General features: G+C 43.6%; 2 protein-coding genes and 1 non-coding gene across 5 annotated transcripts in view; 2 read left to right on the forward strand and 1 right to left on the reverse strand.

Annotated features, from left to right (window-relative positions):
* Positions 1–7,876, forward strand: LOC101599708 (protein PET117 homolog, mitochondrial). The gene is made up of 2 exons (XM_004668733.2): positions 1–138; positions 7,504–7,876. Exons 1-2 carry the CDS (start codon positions 43–45, stop codon positions 7,648–7,650), a joined length of 243 nt encoding a protein of 80 aa, XP_004668790.1. The 5' UTR covers positions 1–42; the 3' UTR covers positions 7,651–7,876.
* Positions 3,879–3,985, reverse strand: LOC123463105. Its single transcript, XR_006638717.1, has one exon. It is a non-coding gene; the product is annotated as a U6 spliceosomal RNA (small nuclear RNA).
* Positions 7,877–7,935: 59 nt separating the features above from the next.
* Positions 7,936–23,320, forward strand: part of Kat14 (lysine acetyltransferase 14) — a 30,639-nt gene continuing 15,254 nt past the window's right edge. For all 3 annotated transcript variants that reach the window (XM_045156861.1, XM_004668732.3, XM_045156862.1), the window contains exons 1-4: positions 7,936–8,195; positions 10,460–10,578; positions 19,376–19,497; positions 21,220–21,401. In XM_045156861.1, coding sequence (XP_045012796.1) covers positions 7,937–8,195; positions 10,460–10,578; positions 19,376–19,497; positions 21,220–21,401 — 682 coding nt within the window. In that variant the 5' untranslated portion in view covers position 7,936. The remainder of the gene's footprint in view (positions 8,196–10,459; positions 10,579–19,375; positions 19,498–21,219; positions 21,402–23,320) is intronic.

The raw sequence follows: 23,320 nt of genomic DNA on the forward strand, positions 1-23,320 counted from the left end.
GGCGTACGCAAGAAGAAGGAGGCCGCGGCGGTCAGCGCGGGGATGTCGAGGACCTCCCGGGCGGTGCTGGGCCTCTCGGTGCTGCTGACGGCGGCCACGGTGGCTGGCGTGCATCTGAAGCAGCGACAGGACCAGCAGGTCGGTGTCACGTGACCGTGTCTGCCGGGCGCCCGGGGCCCGAGGCCCGAGGCCGCGGCGGTCCCTGCCCGCGTGGTCCGCCCGCTCCTCCTCCCGGCTGCCCGTGCCCTGCGGCTGACCCGCCCCTGGCCGGGGCCCGCGCCTCGGGGGCGGGTCTGTCCTCTGCTCACCGCCGGGCGGCCGTGACCTGGAACGTTGAGATTTCTGCAGGCCGCTGCAGAGTGGAGGACGGGAAGGGGGGCTTCTGGGGGCGCATGCAACTAGTAGCGGACTCCCCCCACCCTTGAGGCCGAACCTTGAGGGTTCAGTGCAAAGCATTCGGAGGGCTGGGTGTAGCTTTGCGCCTGCGTGGTGTGTGTGACGTTGAGTACAATTCCAGGACCTTAATACCGGTCTTTATTTTATCCCATGGTTAAGCCCTTCTCCCATCCTCAACACACTTTTGGTGCCTTTGGCAAGATGATTTGTTGAGATTTTTTGCTTCAGTGAACTGTTTATATGGAAACCGTAGGTTCTCAAAACATCACAGCCTTGTAGATTTTGTTTTTAAATTTTAATTATTTTGGAAGGAGAGAGAGAAGACCAAGTATGGGAACGGCTGGGCCTCTCATCACTGCAAATGAACTCCAGACGCTTGTGCCACTCTGCATCTGGCTTTACTTGTGCATTAGGGAATTGAACCCTGAATGGCAGGCTTTGGTAGGAAGTGCTTCTAACCACTCTGATCCATCTCCTCAGTCCTGTTTTGTTTTTTGGAGATAGGGTCTCACTCTAGCCCAGGCTGATCTGGAACAAACTCTGTAGTCTCAGTCTGGTCTTGAGCTCACACCGTGATCCTCCTACCTAGGGCACTCCCCCTCACTTTTTTTTTTAACCCATTTATTTCTGGAACTATCTGTGGTTGACTGACAGTTTTATCTCAGTTCGTAGTTTCTCATTCAGGTTGGGCACAGTTAAGTGACCTTGATCATTGTGTGCGGGCCAGGGCACTAGGCACTGTGAGAACATAAAGTAGAGGAAACAAACACTCCAGTGTCTGTATATAATTTGCAGTGGTGTTAAATATTGCACGCAGATCCTTGTTGACCTTCCAGGTAGTTAACACTTGGATGGATGTTTGGGTTGGACCTAATTTGTCAAGGGTGGAAATAATGAACTGAATGTGTCCAGAGTAAACAGTCCTCATAATTCACTTGTCCAGGACTTCAGGTTGTGCTGGTTTTGGTATTACAGATGCAGCAGAGTAGGTGTTTGACAGTGGTGTTGACAATCTGTGATAGTTTATGGCATAAGTTTTTTTCTTTTGTTTCTTTGTTTTTGAGATAGGGTATCTCTGTAGCCCAGGCTGACCTGGAATTCACTATGTAGTCTCAGAATGGCCTCAAACTCACAGCAATCCTCCTGAGTGATTAAAGGCATGTGCCACCACCCCCAGAAGGCATAAGAGTTTTGAGGAGGGAGGTGGGATGGCTACTGATGGAGAGATTTGGGATTAAGATATAGTTTCGGGGGGGGGGGTAACTTTTGTAATAGAAATAGGAAAGAGACTTCTTCCTTGGAAGGAAAGGGAAAGATGATGATTCCAGTTAAATGAGAGAGGACAAGGATGTTCCTGTCCTGAGTGAACGGAGCCAGGGATTTGTGAAGACAGTAAGATGAGATTAGAATTTTGTCTCTTGATTCCTAGCTGTATATATGTTTCTGAGAAGTTTTTACAGTGTGACCAAGGGTTGCACCTCCATCCCAGACCAATCATACCACTTGAGTCTGGGGGCTCGGTTTATGTTGCAGTCAGTTCACATTGCTGGTAGAAATCACCCAACTAAGAGCAGCTTGTGGGAAAAAGAGGTTTATTTTGGCTTAAGGCTTGAGGGAAAGCTCCACAATGGCAGGGGGAAACAATGGTATGAGCAGAGGGTGGGCAACACCCTGTGGCCACATAAGGTGGACAACAGGAACAGGAGAGTGTGCCAAACAATGGCAAGAGGACACTGGCTATAATACCCATAAGCACGCTCCCAACAATACACTACTTCCAGGAGGCTTTAATTTCCAATTGCCATCAGCTAGGGAACCTAGCATCCAGAACACCTGAGTTTCTTGGGGGGACACCTAACTTAAACCACCACAGTTTAGCTATGTTCCCAAAGCTACACAGAAGACAATGTACAGCCAAGGTTGAGAATCACTGTTAGAGGGTGGAAAAGTGCAAGGACAGGAAGATGGGGTTATTTGGAAATTACTGGTTGACCAGAGTAACCTGTCCTACAGATCAGTATTAGGGACATGCCAGCAATGGGAGACAGAATGGCGTGGTGGATTTGTCAAGTTCAAGGAAGCAAGACATGAAAGAATGACTTATTTCGTGTCTATTCCATATGAGGCACTGTTTAGTATTTTACATATGTCATCTTTAATCCTCACAGCAACTCAGCAAAAAACAAGTACAGATGGTCCCCAACTTATAATGTTTCAACTTGAATTTTTTTAATTTTCATGATAGTAGAAAAGCAATATGGTTTGCATTCAGTAGAAACTACTTTGAATATTGAGTTTTGATATTTTCCCAGGCTGGTACAAGGGGTTCAATATTCTTGAGATGCTGACCAGAGGCCCTGACCACAGCTCCCACCCAGCCACACAATGGTGATGCTCTATTAGTAAGCTTTGTTGCTGAGCTCTTGAGCTAGGTTCGGTGTACCCAGTGCAATTTGTGACTTTGGTATTTTCAACTTACATGAGTTTGTCAGAGCATATCCCTGTGTTGAGGAACATCTGTAGTGTTTGGCAAAACAGAACTCTAGTTGGGATAGTAAGGCCTGTGGAGGTTAGTAAGGTAGTAAAAGTCACCAGAGAGGGAGGCAGGTCACTTGGAGAAAGGTAGCAAATGAGGGGATGGAGAGCAACATGAACACAGGCTCTTGTGCAAAAGGACGTGTGGGAGCAGGTGTGGAAGAAATGATCCTAGGCTATGGTCCTGGGGTAAGCAGCACAGTGACCAGAAGACCTGGGGTCAGTAGGGAATCTTGCCCCAGACCCAGGGGTTAAGAAACTTGAGGTAGGTGTGGCGACACTCTTTAAAAACCCCAGGAAGGCTGAGGCAGGAGGATCTTGAATTCAAGGCCAGCCTGAGCTATATAGTGAGACTCTGCCTCAAAAGAACCCAAAAGTTTCAGTAGGTTTGCCAGTCCAGCACTCTGAAATTTCCCAACTCCCTCCTAGTGACCTAGTGAATGCAGCAATAGGCACAGGGGAGACCCAGCACAGAGGTATTAGACAAGTCTTTAAATAGATATAATCATCTCATAAAGCTGCTGTTAAAAAGAAAAACAACCATTTGTGAGATATAAATTCTAAAATGTTCTTTATGAGCAATGGTTGAATGTTTTAAAAGTCTCTGGACAGTTACCAGGTTCACATTCTGGAATTCTGTGATTTGAGAGCTTATCAGGGTAATTACTACTGATGAAACTTTTCCCATTATTAGTAGTAGTCTTTCTTCTCTCTGTAATATAATCGATTAGAAAATAATTTCTACCTTTTCACTTGACATAATAGAAATTCTGAGTAGTTTGTTTTCTCCTTTTTTTTTTTTTTTTTTAAGCTAGGGTCCCACTCTTGGTCAGACTGACCTGGAATTCACTATGGAATCTCAGGCTGGCCCTGAACTCAGTGATCCTCCCAACTCTGCCTCCCAAGTGCTGGCTTTAAAGGCATGCACCACCATGCCCGGCTTCCCACAAAATGTGGAACGCTTCACAAATTTGGGCGTCATCCTTGCGCAGGGGCCACGCTAGTCTTCTTTGTATCATTCAAATTTTAGTATATGTGCTGCCGAAGCGAGCACTCCTAATGTTTATTACACATTTCCGATAAGAGTTCAGTTCTACTGTACTAACTCGTCAGGGTTTTAAAGTATCATTTCTTGATTAAACTTTTAAAATTTAGCAAGGGTTGTAGTGCAGTGGGTACCTGAATAGCATGCATAAAGTTCTGGGTTCAGTTCCCAGCACTGCATAAACTAGGTGTGGTGGCACATTCTTATAATCTCAGAACTCAGGAGGTAGAAACAGGATGATCAGAAATTCAAGGTTAGGGCTGGGCATGGTGGTGCATGCCTTTAATCCCAGCACTTGAGGGGCAGAGGTAGGAGGATCACCATAAGATCAAGGCCATCCTGAGACTACATAGTGAATTCTAGATCAGCCTGGACTAGAGACACTACCTCAGGAAAAAAAAAGAAGGAGAAGTTCAAGGTTAGGGCTGAGGGGAGATGGTTTAGCAGCTAAAGGCACTTGCTTGCAAAGCCTTCTAGCCACAGTTCAATTCCCCAGTACCCATGTAAAGCCACAGGTACAAGATGGTGCATGTGACTGAAGTTTGTTTCCAGAAGCATGAGGCCCTGGCACACCATACTCACACAAACCTTCTCCCCCACTCCCTATCTCTCTTTATTCCTCCCTCCTTTCCTGGCAAATAAATAAATGAATAAAATTATTAAAAAAATAAGTTCAAGGTTAACTTCAACTACATAGTTCCAGACCAGGCAAGCCTGGAATATGTGAGACCTTGTCTCAAAAAAGAAAAGAAAAGAAAACCTACATATAAACTTTTAAAATTCAACATAGTGGGGATGGAGAGATGGCTTAGCAGTTAAGGCATTTGCCTGTGAAGCCAAAGGATCCAGGTTTGATTCCCCAGGTCCCACATAAGCCAGATGCACAAGGGGCACATGCGTATGGAGTTCATTTGCGGTGGCTAGAGGCCCTGGTGTGTCCATTCTCTCTCTGTTTGTCTCTCTTCTTTCTGTCTCTCTCACTCCCTGCTTGCAAATAAATAAATAAAATATATTTAAAATTCAATATAGTGCCAGTTTCTTTTCTTTTCTTTTCTTTTTTCCTTTCATTTTTGGTTTTTCGAAGTAGGGTTTCACTCTAGTCCAGGTTGACCTGGAATTCACTATGTAGTCTCAGGGTGGCCTTGAACTCATGGTGATCCTCTTACCTGTGCCTCCCAAGTGCTGGGGTTAAAGGCATGTGCCACCACACTAGGCCTTTTTTGTTGTTGTTGTTGCTATTTCTCATTAAGTTTTCTGTTTTGAAGAATTTTTTAAAATGTAGTAAGTGGTGATTTCCATAATAACATTATTACTACCAAATTTATTTGATGGTTTCTTTTTTTTTTTTTTTTCAAGGTAGAGTCTTGCTCTAGCCCAGGCTGACCTGACCTAGAATTCACTGTGTAGCTTAGCTGGCCTTGAACTCACAGTGATCCTCCTGCCTCAGCCTCGTGAGTGCTAGAATTAAAAGTGTGCACCACTATGCCCAGCTGATGGTTTCTTTTTAAAATATTTTTACTTATTTGCAAGGAAAGAGAGAAGAGAGACAGACAAGAGAAAATAGGCGTGGCAGGACCTCCAGCCACTGCAAACAAACTGCAGGTGCTTGTGCCACTTTGTGCATCTGGTTTTACACACTGGGGAAACGAATCCAAGTTGTTAGGCTTTGCAGGCAAGGGCCTTCACCACTTCTTTTCTTTTAAATATTGTATTTATTTGCAAGCAGGAGTAGGGGAAAGCCAGGGCCTCTAGCCACTGCAAAAACAAACAAACAAACAAACAAACCTCCAGTTACATGTACTACTTTGTGTATCTGGCTTTACGTGGGTACTGGGAAATCAACCTGGGTTGTTAGGCGTTGCAGGCAAGCACCTTACCCACTGAGCTGTCTCTCCAGCCCACTGGTGGTTTCTCTTTCTCGCTTGCTCGCTCGCGCGCTCACTCGCTCGCTCTCTTTCTCTCTCGTAGGGTCTCACTAGTGTAGGCTGCCCTGGAATTCACTCTGTAGTCTCAGGCTAGCCTTGGACTCACAGTGATCCTCATAACTCGGCCTCCTGAATGCTGGGATTAAAGGCACCTAGCCAATGGTTGTTTTCTTTCTTTCTTTTTATTATTTTATTTTATTTATTTATTTATTTATTTGGTTTTTTGAAGTAGGGTCTCACTCTAGCCCAGGCTGACTTGGAATTCACTATTATTCTCAGGGTGGCCTTGAACTCATGGCAGTCCTCCTACCTCTGCCTCCCGAGTGCTGGGATTAAAGGCATGAGCCACCACGCCTGGCTTACTTTTTTTTTTTTTAATGAGAGAGAGAGAGAGGCGGGATTGGTACGCCAGGACCTCCACCTACTGCAGTCAAACTCCAGATGCTTGCACCACTTGTACACATGCACATCCTTTGGGCATACATCACTTTGTGTGTCTAGCTTATGTGGGACCTAGAGATTCTAACATGGGTTCTTAGGCTTTGCAGGCAAGCACCTTAACAGTTAAGTCAGCTCTCCAGCCTTTTTTTTTTTTTGGTTTCTTTTTTTTTTTTTAATTTTTATTTATTTATTTATTTGAGAGCGACAGACATAGGGAGAAAGGCAGATGGAGGGAGAGAGAGAGAATGGGCGTGCCAGGGCTTCCAGCCTCTGCAAACGAACTCCAGACGCGTGCGCCCCCTTGTGCATCTGGCTAACATGGGACCTGGGGAACTGAGCCTCGAACCGGGGTCCTTAGGCTTCACAGGCAAGCGCTTAACCGCTAAGCCATCTCTCCAGCCCTTTTTTGGTTTCTTTTAAAACTTGTTTGCAAGCAGAGTGAATAGATGTGATAGGGACTCTAGCCTTTGCAAATGAATTCCAGATGCATGTGCTACTTTGTGCATCTGGCTTTACATAGGTACTGGGGAACCCTGGTCATTAGGCTTTGCTAGCAAGTGCCTTAACTGCTGAGCCATCTTCCAGCCCTAAAAAAAGAAATTGTTGCCAGGCATGGTGGCGCATGCCTTTAATCCCAGCACTCAGAGGTAGGAGGAGGATTGCTGTGAGTTTAAGGCCAGTTTGGGACTATAGAGAGATTGCCAGCCAGGTCAGCCTGCACTAGAATGAGATCCTACAACAAAACACACACACACACACACACACACACACACACACACACACATACTCCCTCTCTCTCTCAACATATATATATGGATGTTTTTCCATTTATGAGAGGGGAAGAAAGGAGTGAGAATAGGCCTTTTGCCATTTTGGACAAACACCAGACTCATGAGCCACTTTGTGCATCTGACTTTACGTGAGTACTGGGTAATTGAACCTGGACCAACCCAGGCCTGCAAGCTTTGCAAGCAATTGCCTTTAACTACTGAGCAATCTCCCCAGTCCCTTGGTAGTTTTATTGTTTACATTGTACAGAAATTGGGTATTTGGAATTGCAACATTTTAATTATATTTTGGTGATGCTGTTATTTGGATTTGAGTGGCACAGGATGGGAGCCACCTGTTCAGGGTGTAACTCAAATCTGCTTATATTTTTAGAGGCTTCGAGAAGGAGTGATCAGAGACATTGAGAGGCAAAATCGGAAAAAAGAAAACATTCGTCTTTTGGGAGAACAGATTATTTTGACTGAGCAACTTGAAGCAGAAAGACAGAAGATGTTGGAAAAAGGATCTCAGAAAACATGACTTGAAATGGGTGTGAAATAGCAGTGGGGCAGTGCTGAGTGAGTGAGTTTGTGTGTATATGTATGCATGTGTGTGTTGATGGAGTGTAGCTTAGTGATCTGGAGCCCTGTTTTTTGGTCACTGTCCATTTCAACCTGATGATATAAGGACAGTGACTCTTCTATATTACTTTTGGAATCTCTTGTGACTGAATAAAGACGTGGTGAGCAGATGCTCCTCTGACGAATTCCTGTGTGATTCTGGTCTGCTCACTTGCCTGGGCTTACAGTGTTAGTGATAGGGAGCCATGGATGGTAACATCCACCTTGGCAGCCTCATCAGCCGGCATGATGATGAAGCCACCAGAACATCTACCTCGGAAGGCCTGGAGGAGGGTGAGGTGGAGGGAGAGACTCTTCTGATTGTTGAGTCAGAAGACCAGGCCTCAGTGGACTTGTCTCATGACCAAAGTGGAGATTCCCTCAACAGCGATGAAGGAGATGTGTCATGGATGGAGGAGCAGCTATCCTACTTCTGTGACAAGTGCCAGAAATGGATCCCAGCCAGTAAGGATCTTCTCAATATCTTTGATTTGTCACTTCCTGTGTGACAGTTTGTCCATCCTGTGAAGAAAAATGAATGTAAAATAGACCTAAATAAAAGGATAATTTATTATTTACTATTTAGTTGATCAAATACAAATTTATACAAAGCCCTAACCCATTTGTACTAATAAAAAGTATTGTCAACCTCCATTCCATTGTTAAGTTAGCATTCTTGATGGTAATCCAATAAAAATTAGAAGATTGGAAATCTCGTGTTACTTAAGGAATTAGCCACATTTTTCTAACAAAATTATGTTATGGATTGTGGGCCAAATTCTGTTGCCAGTGTAGGACTTAAGCTCCTAAAAACATACTGGGTTATCATTAATGTGTATTAAACTGCCATCTTCTGTTGAAGGCAGGTTAGCATCTGTAGACTGAAGGTGTTGCTCTGTCCTGAGCCAGCCTTGTTTCCCACTGTGGGCCTCCTTTACCTGCTCCTCAGAGTCAGTGTATGTATCTTGAGGTTATTTTGGCTGCCTAGCTTCCTAGCACGCTTTGCCAGCTATCATGATTCATTCCAAAATAGGATTTCCCATTAAGCCAGAGACTAGGAAAAATGTGTTCTAGAAGAATGCTTTGTGTATAAGCCAGTTCATAAATAAGTGAGATATATATGTATGCATCTTTGGTGTATATATACACATTTTTGTGAAGTAGGTTATTTTCTGGTAGGTGGAAAGTATTGTTAAAAATGGATTTAAAAAGCCAGGCGTTGTGGCGCACGCCTTTAATCCCAGCACTTGGAGGCAGAGGTAGGAGGATCACTATGAGTTTGAGGCCAACCTGAGACTACATAGTGAATTCCAGGTCAGCCTGGGCTAGAGGAGACCCTACCTTGAAAAACAAAAACAACAACAACAAAAATGGGTTTACTGTTTAAATTAATAGTTAGTAAATTAACATTTGCATAACAGACCTAAAATTGACTAGCTAGTTTTTTCTTCTGAGCTGTCTTTATTAACACAGGGTTCCATTCAGACATCTCTGGTTTTCCCTTTGTCATCATGGGGTAAATTTTACACTGCTCTTGGCAGCCAGCCGCCCCCCCCCCCCAACAACTTATTCAGCCTCTTGTCCTCACACATCAACATACATTAGCAGAGTAACTCCACAAACAGTTCTGATCCCTAGAACTGCATTATTTTTGTTTTATCTCTAGAGTATACATCTCAGCCTTATAGCTCTCCTTTATGCCGACGGGCCACTCTTTTCTTTCTTTTTTTTAAATTTTTTTTTTTTTTTTTAGGTTTTTCGAAGTAGTCTTTCACTCTAGCCCAGGCTGGCCTGGAATTCACTATGTAGTCTCAGGATGACCTTGAACTCATCCTCCTTACCACTGTCTCCCAAGTGCTGTGCCACCACACCCAGCCAGGCCACTTTCTAATTCTCTCCGGCCCCAGTAGACCGCTGTATATGCCCTTGCATTGCCTCGTGGTGTATAGCACATTGCATTCCTGTGGTTGTCATGTTCCACACAGCATCAGTATCCCCTGGGAATTTTAATGTAGCGGTGCAGGCCCATCACAGAGACTGACAGTTCACCTGGGGCTGGCCTGGTCATAGTTAGGAAAGTGGAAATCAGCCTTTGCATGGTTCTGCTGTGCCTTGGGAATGCTGAACCGCTGTGTCTCTGTGATTACCTACGTTCCCTGAGCTCTCAGATTTGTAGACCTCCAGAGCAGGCGCCCTGTTGTCTGCCTTGGACCGCGAACATCCGGTTCCTAGCCCCATGCCTGGCAGGCAGTGGAAGCTCAGCTCGGGTTTTTCTTTTTTTTTTTTTTTTTCTCTGAGGTAGGGTCTCACTCTAGCCCAGGCTGACCTGGAATTCACTGTGTAGTCTCAGGGTGGCTTTGAACTCTGAGCGATCCTCTCACCTCTCCCTCCCAAGTGCTGGGATCAAATGTGTGCGCTTTCTGAAAGAATGTTGGAGGGAGACCTGCCGGGAGGATCAGGAATGTTACAGCTGGGAATTCCAGTTAGAGCGATCATACCTGCTCTTCCAGAACCTTTCTCCCAAAAGTTAAGTAGCCACACTCTAGGAGGGACATCAGGAGAAGAAAATCTTTTTTCTCTCTTTCCCACTCCCATCCTGCTATTGTAGATTGGCTAGAAAAAAAGAAAAATTCAGCATGGGAAACTTGGAAATCTAGTTCATCAACTAATTAGCCCTTTGGTTTGCTGCTCTAGATAACCCAAGATGTGACTTTTTGTTTTTCTCCTAGGCCAGCTGAGGGAACAGCTCAGTTACCTTAAGGGCGATAACTTTTTTAGGTTTACTTGTTCGGATTGCTCGGCAGATGGCAAGGAGCAGTACGAGAGGCTGAAGCTGACGTGGCAACAAGTGAGTCCAAAACTTCTCTAGGAGTTGCTGGGTTGGGTAACCTGAAAGTGGTGGAATGATTATCAGAGTGAGGAACTTAGCATTAGTGGGGGTGGGGGTGAGGAGGTACTTTGTATTTCAGTGAAAACTTGATATAAAATATATGGAAAGAGGAATTTTTTTTTTTTTTTTTTTTTTTTTTGGTTTTTCGAGGTAGGGTCTCGCTGTAGCCCTGGCTGACCTGGAATTCACTATGTAGTCTCAGGGTGGCCTGGAACTCACAGCGGTCCTTCTACCTTTGCCTCCCAAGTGCTGGGATTACAGGTGTGGTCCACCACACCCAGCCTAAAAGAAAGAGGAATTCTTAAAACAGCCCTCCTAATTTAGCGAATTAAATCCTTGATTCTTGAAAATCCAACACAGCCAGGCTTGGTGGCACATGCCTTTAATTCCAGCACTAGTGAGGTAGAGGTAGGAGGATCACTGAGTTTTAGGCCAGCCTGAGACTACAGAGAGAATTCCAGCTCATCCTGGCCTAGAGCAACAAAATACCTTGGCCTACCTTGACAAAAATAAAAACAAAGAAAAAAAGAAGAAAATCTAACACAATTTCATTTATATGTAACACCAAGTTCTGACTTAATTGAAAATGGAAGTCTTATTTTTCTGGCAGCCATTTTATTTTAGGAAAATAAAACCAGAAAATGGCTACACTGGAAATGGATTTGTAAGTAGTGTGACTAGACTGCAAAAACCAACATAGCCCACTTTCTGCTTTTGAATTTAGAGATTTTTTTTTTTCTTTCTCATGTTGATGAATACTTAATGTCATCTACTTTTTTTTTTTTCCTGAGGTAGGGTCTCTCTAGCTCAGCCTGACCTGGAATTCACTATGTAGTCTCAGGGTGACCTTGAACTCACAGTGATCCTTCTACCTCTGCCTCCTAAGTGCTGGGATTAAAGGCGTGCACCACCACACCCAACCTAAATTAGCATAATTTTTAGACCATGCTGACCTGGAATTTACTATGTCGTCTCAGGGTAGCCTCAAACTCATGGCGATCCTCTTACCTCTGCCTCCCGAGGGCTGGGTATTAAAGGTGTGTGCCTCCATGCCTGGCTAAATTAACATTCTTGATGGTAACCCAATAAAAACTAGAAAATTGGCCGGGCGTGGTGGGGCATGCCTTTAATCCCAGCCCTTGGGAAGGCAGAGATGGAAGGATCACAGTGAGTTTGAGGCCACCCTGACACTACACAGTGAATTCCAGGTCAGCCTGGACTAGAGTGAGACTTTACCTCTACCATGCCTGGCTTGGTTTTTTGTTTTTCTTTTGGTCTTTTTGGATTAATGTGTTTGTGTGCATGTATGTTTCAGGGTCTCTTGCCATTGCAAAGAATACCTGTCCAGTTTTATGTGGGTGGCTGGGGAATCAAACCTGGACTGCCAGGCTTTCTAAGCAAGTGCCTTTAACCACTGAGTCATTTCTCCAGCACCCAGCTGTTTTTTATTTATCGGTACTTGTGATACTGAAGATCAAACCATGGCTTTGCATATACTAAGCAAGTTTTCTGCCATCGAACTACAGTCCAAGCCCTCTGTACTTTTTGTTTCTTAAATTACTATTATTTTTAAAAAGTATTTTTGTTTTATTTATTTGCAAGCAGAGAAAGAGAGAGAAGAGAGACAGAAAGAGAATGGGCGTGCTAGGGCCTCCAGCCATTGCAGATGAACTCCAAATGCATGCACCACTGTGCATCTGGCTTTACGTGGGTACTGAAGACTTGAACCTAGATCATTAGGACTTGGAGGCAAGATCCGTAACCTCTGAGCCATCTCTCCAGCCTTAAGTTACTTATTTATTCAACACATACTGTGTGCCAGAGTGAACACTACATTCGCTATTCTAGACCTGGAGATTGCTTTAGAAAACTAGGCAGCTAAAACCACCGCCCTAGGCTACTGCCATTCCATACTTGTGTTAGATGACAAACACATAAACATGGTAATTGCCCACTGAGTCTTTTGAGTGAGGGGCAAGATCTTAGATTGTACTGTTTTGGCCACTTAGGGAGATTGTTATGAAGAGTACTTGTAGTAGCAGCCTGTGACTGTTACCTTAATCACCATTACTTTATTAGGACGTCTCATGAAATCTGTCAGTAGTGAATTTAGAGTGTCTTTTTTGACTTGCCAAAAATACATAAGTAGGAAATGAAGGAAATTTGAATTGAGGATACGTCTCATGAATTATATAATTGGTCTAGTTTTGAGCGGGCATGGTGGCTAACACCTATAATCAAGCAGTTGTTCAAGGCCAGCCTAGACTACATAGTGAGTTTCTGGTCAGTCTTGTCTAGAGTGAAACTTTGCCACACCTTCCCCCAAAGGCCTTTTTTCCTCAGGGTAAATAGCATAGTATATGTAAGCCAGGCCATGTTAGCAGTAAGAGTTGGAAATTAACAGGCAGATTTGTGTTTGGCCTGCAAATAGCTTCTCATCAAAGCTATAAAATGGAAAAAAGCAAATATAATTGCTTTTTATGAATGTGTTAGTCATTTTCAAGAATTTCAAGAATTAGGTTTTTTGTTTGTTTGTTTGTTTGTTTGTTTTTCGAGGCAGGGTCGTACTCTAGCCCAGGCTGACCTGGGATTCACTATGTAGTCTCAGGGTGGCCTCGAACTCATAGTGATCCTTCTACCTCTGCCTCTCAAGTACTGGGATTAAAGGCGTGTACTACCACACCTGGCTAGAAAAGCTAGTTTTTTTTTTAAATTTTTTTTGTTCTTTTTTTTTTTTTTGGTTTTCTGAGGTAGGGTCTCACTGTAGCCCAGGCTGACCTGGAATTCACTATGGAGTCTCAGGATGGCCTCGAACTCACAGCGATCCTCCTACCTCTGCCTCCCGAGTGCTGGGATTAAAGGCGTGCGCCACCACGCCCGGCTTGTTCATTTTTTATTTATTTATTTGAGAGTGACAGACACAGGGAGAAAGACAGATAGAGGGAGAGAGGATGGGCGTGCCAGGGCTTCCAGCCACTGCAAACGAACTCCAGACGCGTGCGCCCCCTTGTGCATCTGGCTAACGTGGGACCTGGGGAACTGAGCCTCGAACCGGGGTCCTTAGGCTTCACAGGCAAGCGCTTAACCGCTAAGCCATCTCTCCGGCCCAAGCTAGTTTTGATTATATTAATCAATATATAGTGTTAGCCTAGTTTGCAATTTAATTGCATAGGCATCACTTGAGAAGCATTTTTTTCTGCCTTTTTAAAATTTATTTGAGAGAGAGAAAGAAGCAGATAAAGAGAGAGAATGGGTATGTCAGGGCCTCCAGCCACAGCAGATGAACTCCAGACACGTGCCACTTTGTGCATCTGGATTACGTGAGTTCTGGGGAATTGAACCTGGGTCCTTAGATTTCACAGGCAAGCGCCTTAACCACTAAGTCATCTCTCCTCTTTTTTCTGCTTTCAACAAATATATTTATACTTTATTTGGCCCCGGCAGAGCGAATGAATAGGTATACCAGGGTCTCTTGCTCCTGCAAAGGAACTCCAGGTGCATGCACCACTTTATGCACCTGGTTTTGTGTGAGTGCTGGGTAATTGAACCTAGGCCACCAGGCTCTCAAGCAAGCACCTTTAACCACTGAGCAATCTCTCTGCCCTTTTTTTTTTTAGCTTCTAAATGATGTATTGTTCCTCAGTAGGAAAAGTGATAACATATAACAGTCACCTGATTCTTGCAGTCTCCTGGCCAGTGTTCATAGTTGCATCTGAAAAAGCTCTTCTTTCATAATGTAACTGAAAACCAATCAGCTGGTCCTAAATAACACCAGTGGTGATCCAGATACTCAGAACATTAGGCTTTGAATTATCAGTCTATTTATTTTTATTTATTTGCAAGCAGAGGGTGATAGAAAGAAGACAGATGGCGAGCACTTCTAGGTGTTGTACTTGAACTCCAGATGCATGTGCCACATTGTGCATCTGGCTTTACATGGGTTCTGGGGAATTAAACAAGGGTCGTTACTTTTGCAGGCAAGCACCTTGACTGCTGATCATCTCTCCAGCCCTATCAGTCATTTTAAATCTTAAACTTTTTATTGTATTGGCTGATTTGTTGAAGTAGTAAGGAAAATTGCCAACACAGCATTTTCTTTCTTTTTTTTTTTTGTTTTCTTTTTCTCTATTATTTTTATTTTGTTTTATTTTATTTGAGTGATAGAGAGAGGGGGGGCCATGCCAGGATCTTTAGCCACTGTAAACAAACGCCAGATGCATGCGCCACCTTGTGCATCAGGCTTATGTGGGTCCTGGGGAATAGATCCTGGGTCCTTTGGCTTTGCAGGCAAGCACCTTAACCACTTAACCATCTCTGTTTTTCTTTTTGATTTTTCCAAGATAGGGTCTCATTCTAGCCCAAGCTGCTCTGGAATTCATTCTATAGTCTCAGGCTGGTCTTGAATTCATGGCAATCCTCCTACCTCAGCTTCCCAAGTGCTGGGATTAAAGGTATGCACCACCATGCCCAGCCACACAGCATTTTCTTTGTATTATCAAATACCACCATTAGAGCTGGAGATAGGGCTTAATGGTTAAGGCATTTGCCTGCATAGCCTAGGGACTCAGGTTTAATTTCCCAGTACCCACATAAGCCAGATGCCCAAGGTGGTGCATACATCTGGAGTTCATTTGCAATGGCTAGAGGCCCTGGCACACCATTCTCTCTATATATCTGCCTCTTTCTCTCAAATAATTAAATAAAAGTAAAATATTAACAACAACAAAAAACTACCCATAAAGTGGTCTGGTGTCTGGAATGTAAGGCTCCTTCCCCTTTATTTCCCTTGTTTGTTTCTTCCTCTTCTTCCTGGGTGACTCTTGGGAAGGACAGTTGGGCACATAGGAAGAGCACTCTTCAACATTTGGGGAGAATGGAGACAGTTGCACATTCTTGTCCTAGGAGACTGTTCTCTAAGACCAGTTTCCTTATGGCTGTGAAAGCAGCAACTCACCTGACACTCATTCTTTTAGATCATATATTCTGGAAAAGAAGGAAAAACTGAGTTTGGTTATAGTTTGTCCAGTAAATATTAAATGATAACAGAGAAAAAGCTATTTTCAAGTAAATATGTGAATTTTAACTTACAATTCATAAAATTTAAATATACTGAAAATTATTAGGAATAAAATAACATATTGGCCATTGAGGTTAGCAACAAATACATGGTTCTAAGTACTTCAGGAGCTTAAGAGTGTACAGAGCTAATTCTGTAGTTAAATCAGCTATTGAACAATGACTGTTTCTTAAATTGTGGTAAGAGACACAGAACATAAGATCTGCTACTCTCCAGAATTCACTTCAGTGGCGTTATGCACATTCACACATTACCATCACTATCCAAGTTCAGAACTTGGTCTTCTTAAGCCGAAACTTCATAATTCAATATTCAGTGACTTCCCTTGAATATTCTTTCATTTATTTATTTAATTTGAGAGAGAGAGAAAGATGCAGAGAGATAGAGAATGGGTGCGCCAGGGCCTCCAGGCGCTACAAACGAACTCCAGATGCATGTGCCACCTTGTGCATCTGGTCCTAGAGAATCGAACCCAAATCCTTTGGCTTTACAGACAAGTGCCTTAACCACTAAGCTATCTCTCCAGCCCTTCCCATGAGTCGTAACTGTTGAAAAGAAGTCATTTGTTGGCTAATGATTACTTCATGAACAAATAAGTAGAAGACATTTGAGAAATTGTTACTGGGGTTAATTGCACAGTGAAGACATGACTACATGGGAAATTGGAACTCAGTGAAGCAAAGTTACTGGCCAATTACATGGTGTGCCACAGGTGTCCCACCTTTTGACAATGCAACCTGATGTCATCTATGAATGTGTTGAGCCACATAGCTGTGCTACAGGTTACTGGTTGGGTATACCTGTAGATACAGCTCATCTCATAGCTTCATTGGGGATTTAAGGTGGTGAACACAGATGTTGGTGGCATTAATTGCACCTTAAAAAAATTCTTTTTGTGTGTGGTTTTTCGAGGTAGGGTCTCCAGCCGGCCTTGAACTCGCAGTGATCCTTTTACCTCTGCCTTCTGAGTGCTGGGATCAAAGGCATGTGCCATCACATCCTGCTTAATTGCACCTTAATAGACTTATAGTAGCTGCAAGGAAACTTCTGAAAAGAAGAATTATTTAAGAATTCGTTTCTACATTCTTTGTTTTCAGTTTCTTTGATCCACTGTATGTTACAATTTTTATGAGGTACAAAATGTGTTTTTTTTTCTGAGCTTAGCACTTAAATAAAGTGCTTGCCTGCGAAGCTTGAGGACCTAGGTTCGATTTTCCAGAAGCCATGTAAGCCAGATGCACATGGTGGTGCATATGTCTAGAGTTTATTTGCAGTGGCTAGAGACCCTAGTGAGTCCTTTTTTTCCCCCTGCCTCCCTCCCTCCCTCCCTCTCTCATAAATAAATAAATAAATAAAAATAAACATGAGCTGGGTGTGGTGGCATACACCTTTAATCCCAGCACTCTGGAGGCAGAGATAGGAGGATTGCTGTGAATTCGAGGCCACCCTGAGACTCCATAGTGAATTCCAGGTCAGCCTGGACTAGAGTGAGACCCTACCTCAGAAAACCAATAAAATGAAATAAAAATAAAATAAAATAAACATGATTTTTTCATTTACATAAAATTATATATATCTATATATAGATGCAAAGAATTGTCTGAAAGCATAGTCACTGAAGTGTTGGAAGTGGTTAATTTCTTTTTCCTTGTTATTTGTTGTATTTTTTGTCTTTCAAGGTAAAGGTTCACTCCAGGTTAGGCTGACCTGGAATTCACTATGGAGTTTCAGGGTGGTTTCAAATTCATGGTGATTCTCCTACCTCTGCCTCCCAAGTGATGGGATTACAGGCGTGCGCTACCATGCATGGCTTTTTTTTCTTTTTGTGGCAAGCCCAATAGACTGTCCCCCCTTTTTATGCAAGAGAGAGACAGGGAGTTGGCATACCAGGGCCTCTAGCCACTGTAATTGAACACCAGACACGTGTACCCCTTTGTGCACATGTGTGACATTGTATGCTTGCATCACTGCATCTGGCTTATGTGGGACCTGAAGTATTGAACGTGAGTCCTTAGCCTTTGCCGGCAAGTGCCTTTACTGCTACATCATCTCACCAGCCCTGGTGGGTTTTTTTGTTTTGTTTTGTTTTGTTTTGTTTTGTTTTGGTTTGGTTTTTTGTTTTGTTTTGTTTGTTTGTTTTTCAACGTAGGGTCTCACTCTAGCCCAGGCTAACCTGGAATTCACTATTTAGTCTCAGGCTTGCCTCAAACTAACAGTGATCCCACTGCTGGGATCAAAGGCGTGTGCCACCACACCCAGCTCAGCACTTTTTTTTTTAAATGAAATTTTTATTTTTTACTTTTTTTTGAGGTAAGGTCTCATTCTGGCCCAGGCTGACCTGGAATTCACTCTGTAGTCTCAGGATGGTCTTGAACTCATGGCAATCTTCCTACCTCTGCCTACCAAGTGCTGGGATTAAAGGCATATGCCACCACACCCAGCTAATTTTATTTGTTTTTATTTGAGAGAGAGAGAAGCAGAGAGATAGAAAGTATGGGCATGCCAGAGCCTCAGCCACTGCAATTGAACTCCAGACACATGTACCCCCTTGTGCATCGGTCCTGGGGAATTGAACCTGGTTCCTTTGGCTTTGTAGGCAAGCATCTTAACTGCTAAGCCATCTCTCTAGCCACTTTTTTTTTTCATTTTTGTTCTTTAAGACATAGTCTTGGGATGGAGAGATGGCTCAGTGGTTAAGGCACTTGCCTGCAAAGCCTAAGGACTGGAGTTCAATTCCCCAGTACCCACATAAAGCCAGATGCACAAGGTGGCACGTGTCTGGAGTTTGTTTGCAGTGGCTAAATGACCTGGCATACCTATTCTCTCTTTCTCTCTCTTCCTCTTTCTCAAATAGATAAAATATATTTAAAAAAAAAAAAAAAAAGATGAGTGTCTCACTATGTAGCCCAAGCCAACTCTGAATTCACAATCCCCCTGCCACGGCCTCCTGATTATGATTGCGCATATACTCCCACACACACCAAAAGTGTTTTTTCTTTTTTCAAGGTAGGGTCTCACTCTAGCCCAGGCTGACCTGGAATTCACTCTGTAGTCTTAGGCCAGCCTTAAATTTACAGCATCCTACTGTGTCTGCCTCTGCCTCCCAAGTGCTGGGATTAAAGGATTTACACCACTACAGTCTGCAGCTGATGGTAGATTTCAAATGATTTTCATTTCCTTCTTTGCTCTTTTCTCTGTTATTAAAGTCTTTTACAAAGGTATATGTTATTTTATTTCTGGAAAATACTTTTTTTTTTTTTTTGCTGTGGGCCAGCTCTGAGATTCTGAATATTTTTTTGCCCTGTAAAAAACTTAGAAAAGCATATATTCAGAAATAATTTACAAAGTATTTGATCAAGGGTAGCATTCTTAGTCAGAAATGCTGTCTGGAGTCAGAAGACCTGGTAGCCTACTGCTGGCTAGCAGGTGACCCTTAATGTAGAGAGTGGTATGCTTGTGACAGTGCCCCCTCATCACAGTTACAGCCTCCAGATTAGCCACAGCCCAGCCCTGCATATGTACATATAAAGGACTGCTAAGCAGGGTAGTAGTATCTCACAAAAGCAAAACAGGAAGTAAGATTCCAGGTCCCGAATATTTCATTCCTACTCAGTGTAAGACAGAACAGCCCTTTCACCCTCCTCATGCTGACATCCTGGATGCTTTCATCTGTTTCAGGTTGTCATGTTAGCAATGTACAACTTGTCTCTGGAAGGAAGTGGACGTCAAGGTTATTTCCGGTGGAAAGAAGATATCTGTGCTTTCATTGAGAAGCATTGGACATTTTTACTAGGAAATAGGTAAGTGATTTTAACAATCTTAGGTGTCAAGGAAGCTGTAAGGAACAAAAAGTATATGACCCTAAGGTCAGCCCAGTAGAAATTGAGGATTTACAAATAATTTTTTTGAGGTAGGGTCTCATGCTATCCCAGGCTGATCTGTCACTCACTCTGTAGTTCCAGGTTGGCCTCGAACTCACAGCAGTTCTCCTGAGTGCTGAGATTAAAAGTGTGTACCACCATGTCAGGCTACAAAATTTTTTGAATTACAGAATTTTTTTTTTTTTGAGGTAGGTAGGGTCTCGCTTTAGCCCAGGCTAACCTAGAATTCACTCTATAGTCTCAGAATGACCTCAAACTCACAGTGAGCCTCCTGCCTCCTGAGTGCTGGGATTAAAGGCATGCACCACCATGCCTGGCTCTGGCTTACTTTTTTAAGTTAAATGAAAAAGTGTTTGGTAAATAAGAACTTAGGTTGAGATGAGTGGGAAGTGACTTAGAAAGCTTAAAGAAAGGTGAGAATGTGGGAGAGGCATTTGGGACTCAGGCTGGGGTGGAAGGCAGATAGTGCTTGTACCCACTGTGTCAGCTCCCCATACCGTAATGGGGTAACCAAGATGGTATGTCTGGGGAGACTGGAGCAGACACGGCCCTCTCCATCCGTGAGATGAACTATTTGCTAGGGCCATGATTACATTGTGTCATCAGATGTCTGAGCTTGAAGTTATGCCACCGCCAAGGTAGGTCTCACTCTAACCCAGGCTGACCTGGAATTCACTAAGTAGTCTCAGGGTGGCCTCGAACTCACAGTCCTGCTGGGATTAAAGGTGTGCACAACCACACCTGCTTATTTTTCTCTCTTGAGACTGCTTAATTCCTATGTAGAAACAACATAAGGGGCAGGGAGATGGCTTAGTGGGTAAGAGCACTTGCTTCCCAAGCATGAGGACCTGAATTTGATTCCTAGAACCTTCATCAAAAGCTGGGTATAGCCGGGCGTGGTTGCGCACGCCTTTAATCCCAGCACTCGGGAGGCAGAGGTAGGAGGATTGCTGTGAGTTCCAGGCCACCCTGAGACTCCATAGTGAATTCCAGGTCAGCCTGGGCTAGAGTGAGACCCTACCTTGAAAAAAAAAAAAAGCTGGGTATAGTCCTACATGCTTGTAACCCCAGTTGAGTGGGACAGAGACTGGAGAATCCCTGGGGCTCCCTAGTCAACCAGTCTAACCAAAAACAGCAAATTCTGGGTTCAGTGAAAGATTCTATCTCAGGGAAATGAGGTAGCAATGAGTCAGAAAAGCAGCAGAGGACCCCATCATTTTCCTCTGGCCTCTGCATGTGTCCACACACAGTTCTTGCATCTGCACATACATGTGAACACACCACACATGCTACAGAAACAAATCAAAAATAAATAAAAGCAACATTTAAACTATAAAACTCTAAAATCATGATTGTTTAGAGTGGTTTATGTTTAATTATTTCATTTAATTCTCATAGCTCCTCTGTGAGGTAATCTGTTATCCTGGTTTCACAGACGAAGACACTGAGGCAACCATAGGGCAGGAGAGCCAGGACTTGAAGCCAGGCAGGTTTCAGAACTGCTCTCTTCATACCTGTACTCTGTTCCTTCAACCAGTGGAGGTGCCATGTAGCAGGCCTGCCAGGAATCGGAGTTAGTATACATAGAATGTGTCTTGTGTGTGACCATCATGTTGAAGTATCAATTTTCCCACTCCTTAGGAAAAAGACTTCGACGTGGTGGAGCACAGTAGCCGGTTGCCTCAGCGTGGGAAGTCCTATGTATTTCCGCTCAGGTGCTCAGGAATTTGGAGAGCCTGGATGGTGGAAACTTGTTCATAACAGGCCCCCAACGATGAAACCCGAGGGGGAGAAGCTATCTGCCTCCACTTTGAAAGTGAAAGGTACTGTTGTGAGAACAGCACAGAGGTTAGGTCTGTTAGCTGGGGAAACCTCCTGCTTTCCTTACCTCAGCCATTAGTCTATCTGGAGCTTCTCCTCCAGACAACTTCATGATTACAGAGGGTTTTTGGTATATTCTACATAAATTCTACATATAACACAGGCAGGGTTTCACGCTAGCCCACGCTCACTTGGAACTCATTCTGTAGCTCCAAGTTGGCCTTGAACTCAATGTGATCTTCCTACCTCAACCTCCCAAGTGCTGGGATTAAAGGCATGCACCACCATACCCAGCATATGATTTTTGTTTGTTTATAATTTTTTTTTTTTTTTTTTTTTGGTATTTGAGAGAGTGATAGTGAGTATGGGCATACCAGGGCATTCTACCTCTGCAGATGAACTCCAAACACATGTGCTACTTTGTGCACCTGGCTTTATATGGGTACTGGGGAATTGAACCCTGACCATCAAGTCTTGCAAGCAAGTTCCTTTTTAAAAGTGTGATTTGAGAGAGAGAGAAAGAATGGGAGTGCTAGGGCCTTTGTCCACTGCAGACAAACTCCAGATGCATGTGTCATCTTATGCATCTGGCTTATGTGGTTCCTGGGGCATTGACCCTGGGTTCTTTGGCTTTGCATGTAAGTACCTTAACTGCTAAACCGTCTCTCCTAGCCCTGGTCTTTGTTTTTTTTTTTTGTTTGTTTTGTTTTTTTTGTTTGTTTTTGGTTTGGTTTTTACAAAGTAGGGTCTCACTCTAGTCCAGACTGACCTAGAATTCACTGTGTTGTCTCAAGCTGGCCTTCAACTCATAGTGAGCCTCCTACCTCAGCCTCCCAAATGCTGGGATTAAAGGCATGTACCACTACGTCTGGCTGAGTTTTATTTATTTTTATTTTTTGTTTTTTTGAGGTAGGGTCTCGCAGTAGCTTAGGCTGACGTGGAATTAACTGTGTAGTCTCAGGGTGGCCTTGAACTCATGCCATTCCTCCTACCTCTGCCTCTCTAGTGCTGTAATTAAAGGTGTGTGCCACCATGCCTGGCTTTTATTTTTTAAATTTTTTAATCTAAAATTTTTTTTCAAAGTTTACAAATTTTAAGAAATGTAACTGGGCCGGGCATGGTGGTGCATGCCTTTAATCCCAGCGCTTGGGAGGCAGAGGTAGGAAGATCACCGTGAGTTCAAGGCCACCCTGAGACTCCATAGTGAATTCCAGGTCAGCCTGGAACAGAGTGAGACCTTACCTCGAAAAAAAAAAAAAAAGTATCAGACAATGCTTAGTATCATTGCTTGCTTATTTATTTGTTTCCTTATTTATTTTGGGGGGCTGAGGATTGACCTGAGGGTGTTTTTTTTGTTGTTGTTGTTATTTTTATTTATTTGAGAGCAACAAACAGAAAGAAAGAGGCAAATAGAGAGAGAGAATGGGAGAGCCAGGGCCTCCAGCCACTGCAGACGAACTCCAGACATGTATGCCCCTTGTGCATCTGGCTAACATGGGTTCTGGGGAATTGAGCCTCGAACCTGGGTCCTTAGGCTTCACAGGCAAGCGCTTAACCGCTAAGCCATCTCTCCAGCCCTTGTTTGTTATTTTGAGGTAGGATCTCACTCTAGCTCAGGCTGGCCTGGAATTCACAGCAATCCTCCTACCTTTGCCCCCGAGTGCTTAGATTAAAGGTGTGTGCCACCACACCCAGCTCTACCTCTCTCTCATTATGGAGGGGGGAAGCATAACCAGGCCTGGTAGCACATACTTGAATCCCAGCACTAGAGACTGAGGAAGAAGGACTGAGTTCTAACAAGTCTTGAACTGTAGTGAGCACCGATCTCAAATGACATAGCATAAAGATGTTGGAATATTTCTTACTTTCCACCTTGGGATACCTTGGATGCCTTTCAGTTGCAATACATATAGGTCTACAC

The sequence above is a fragment of the Jaculus jaculus genome, chromosome 8, assembly GCF_020740685.1.
Source record: "Jaculus jaculus isolate mJacJac1 chromosome 8, mJacJac1.mat.Y.cur, whole genome shotgun sequence".
Lineage (NCBI taxonomy): Eukaryota > Metazoa > Chordata > Mammalia > Rodentia > Dipodidae > Jaculus > Jaculus jaculus.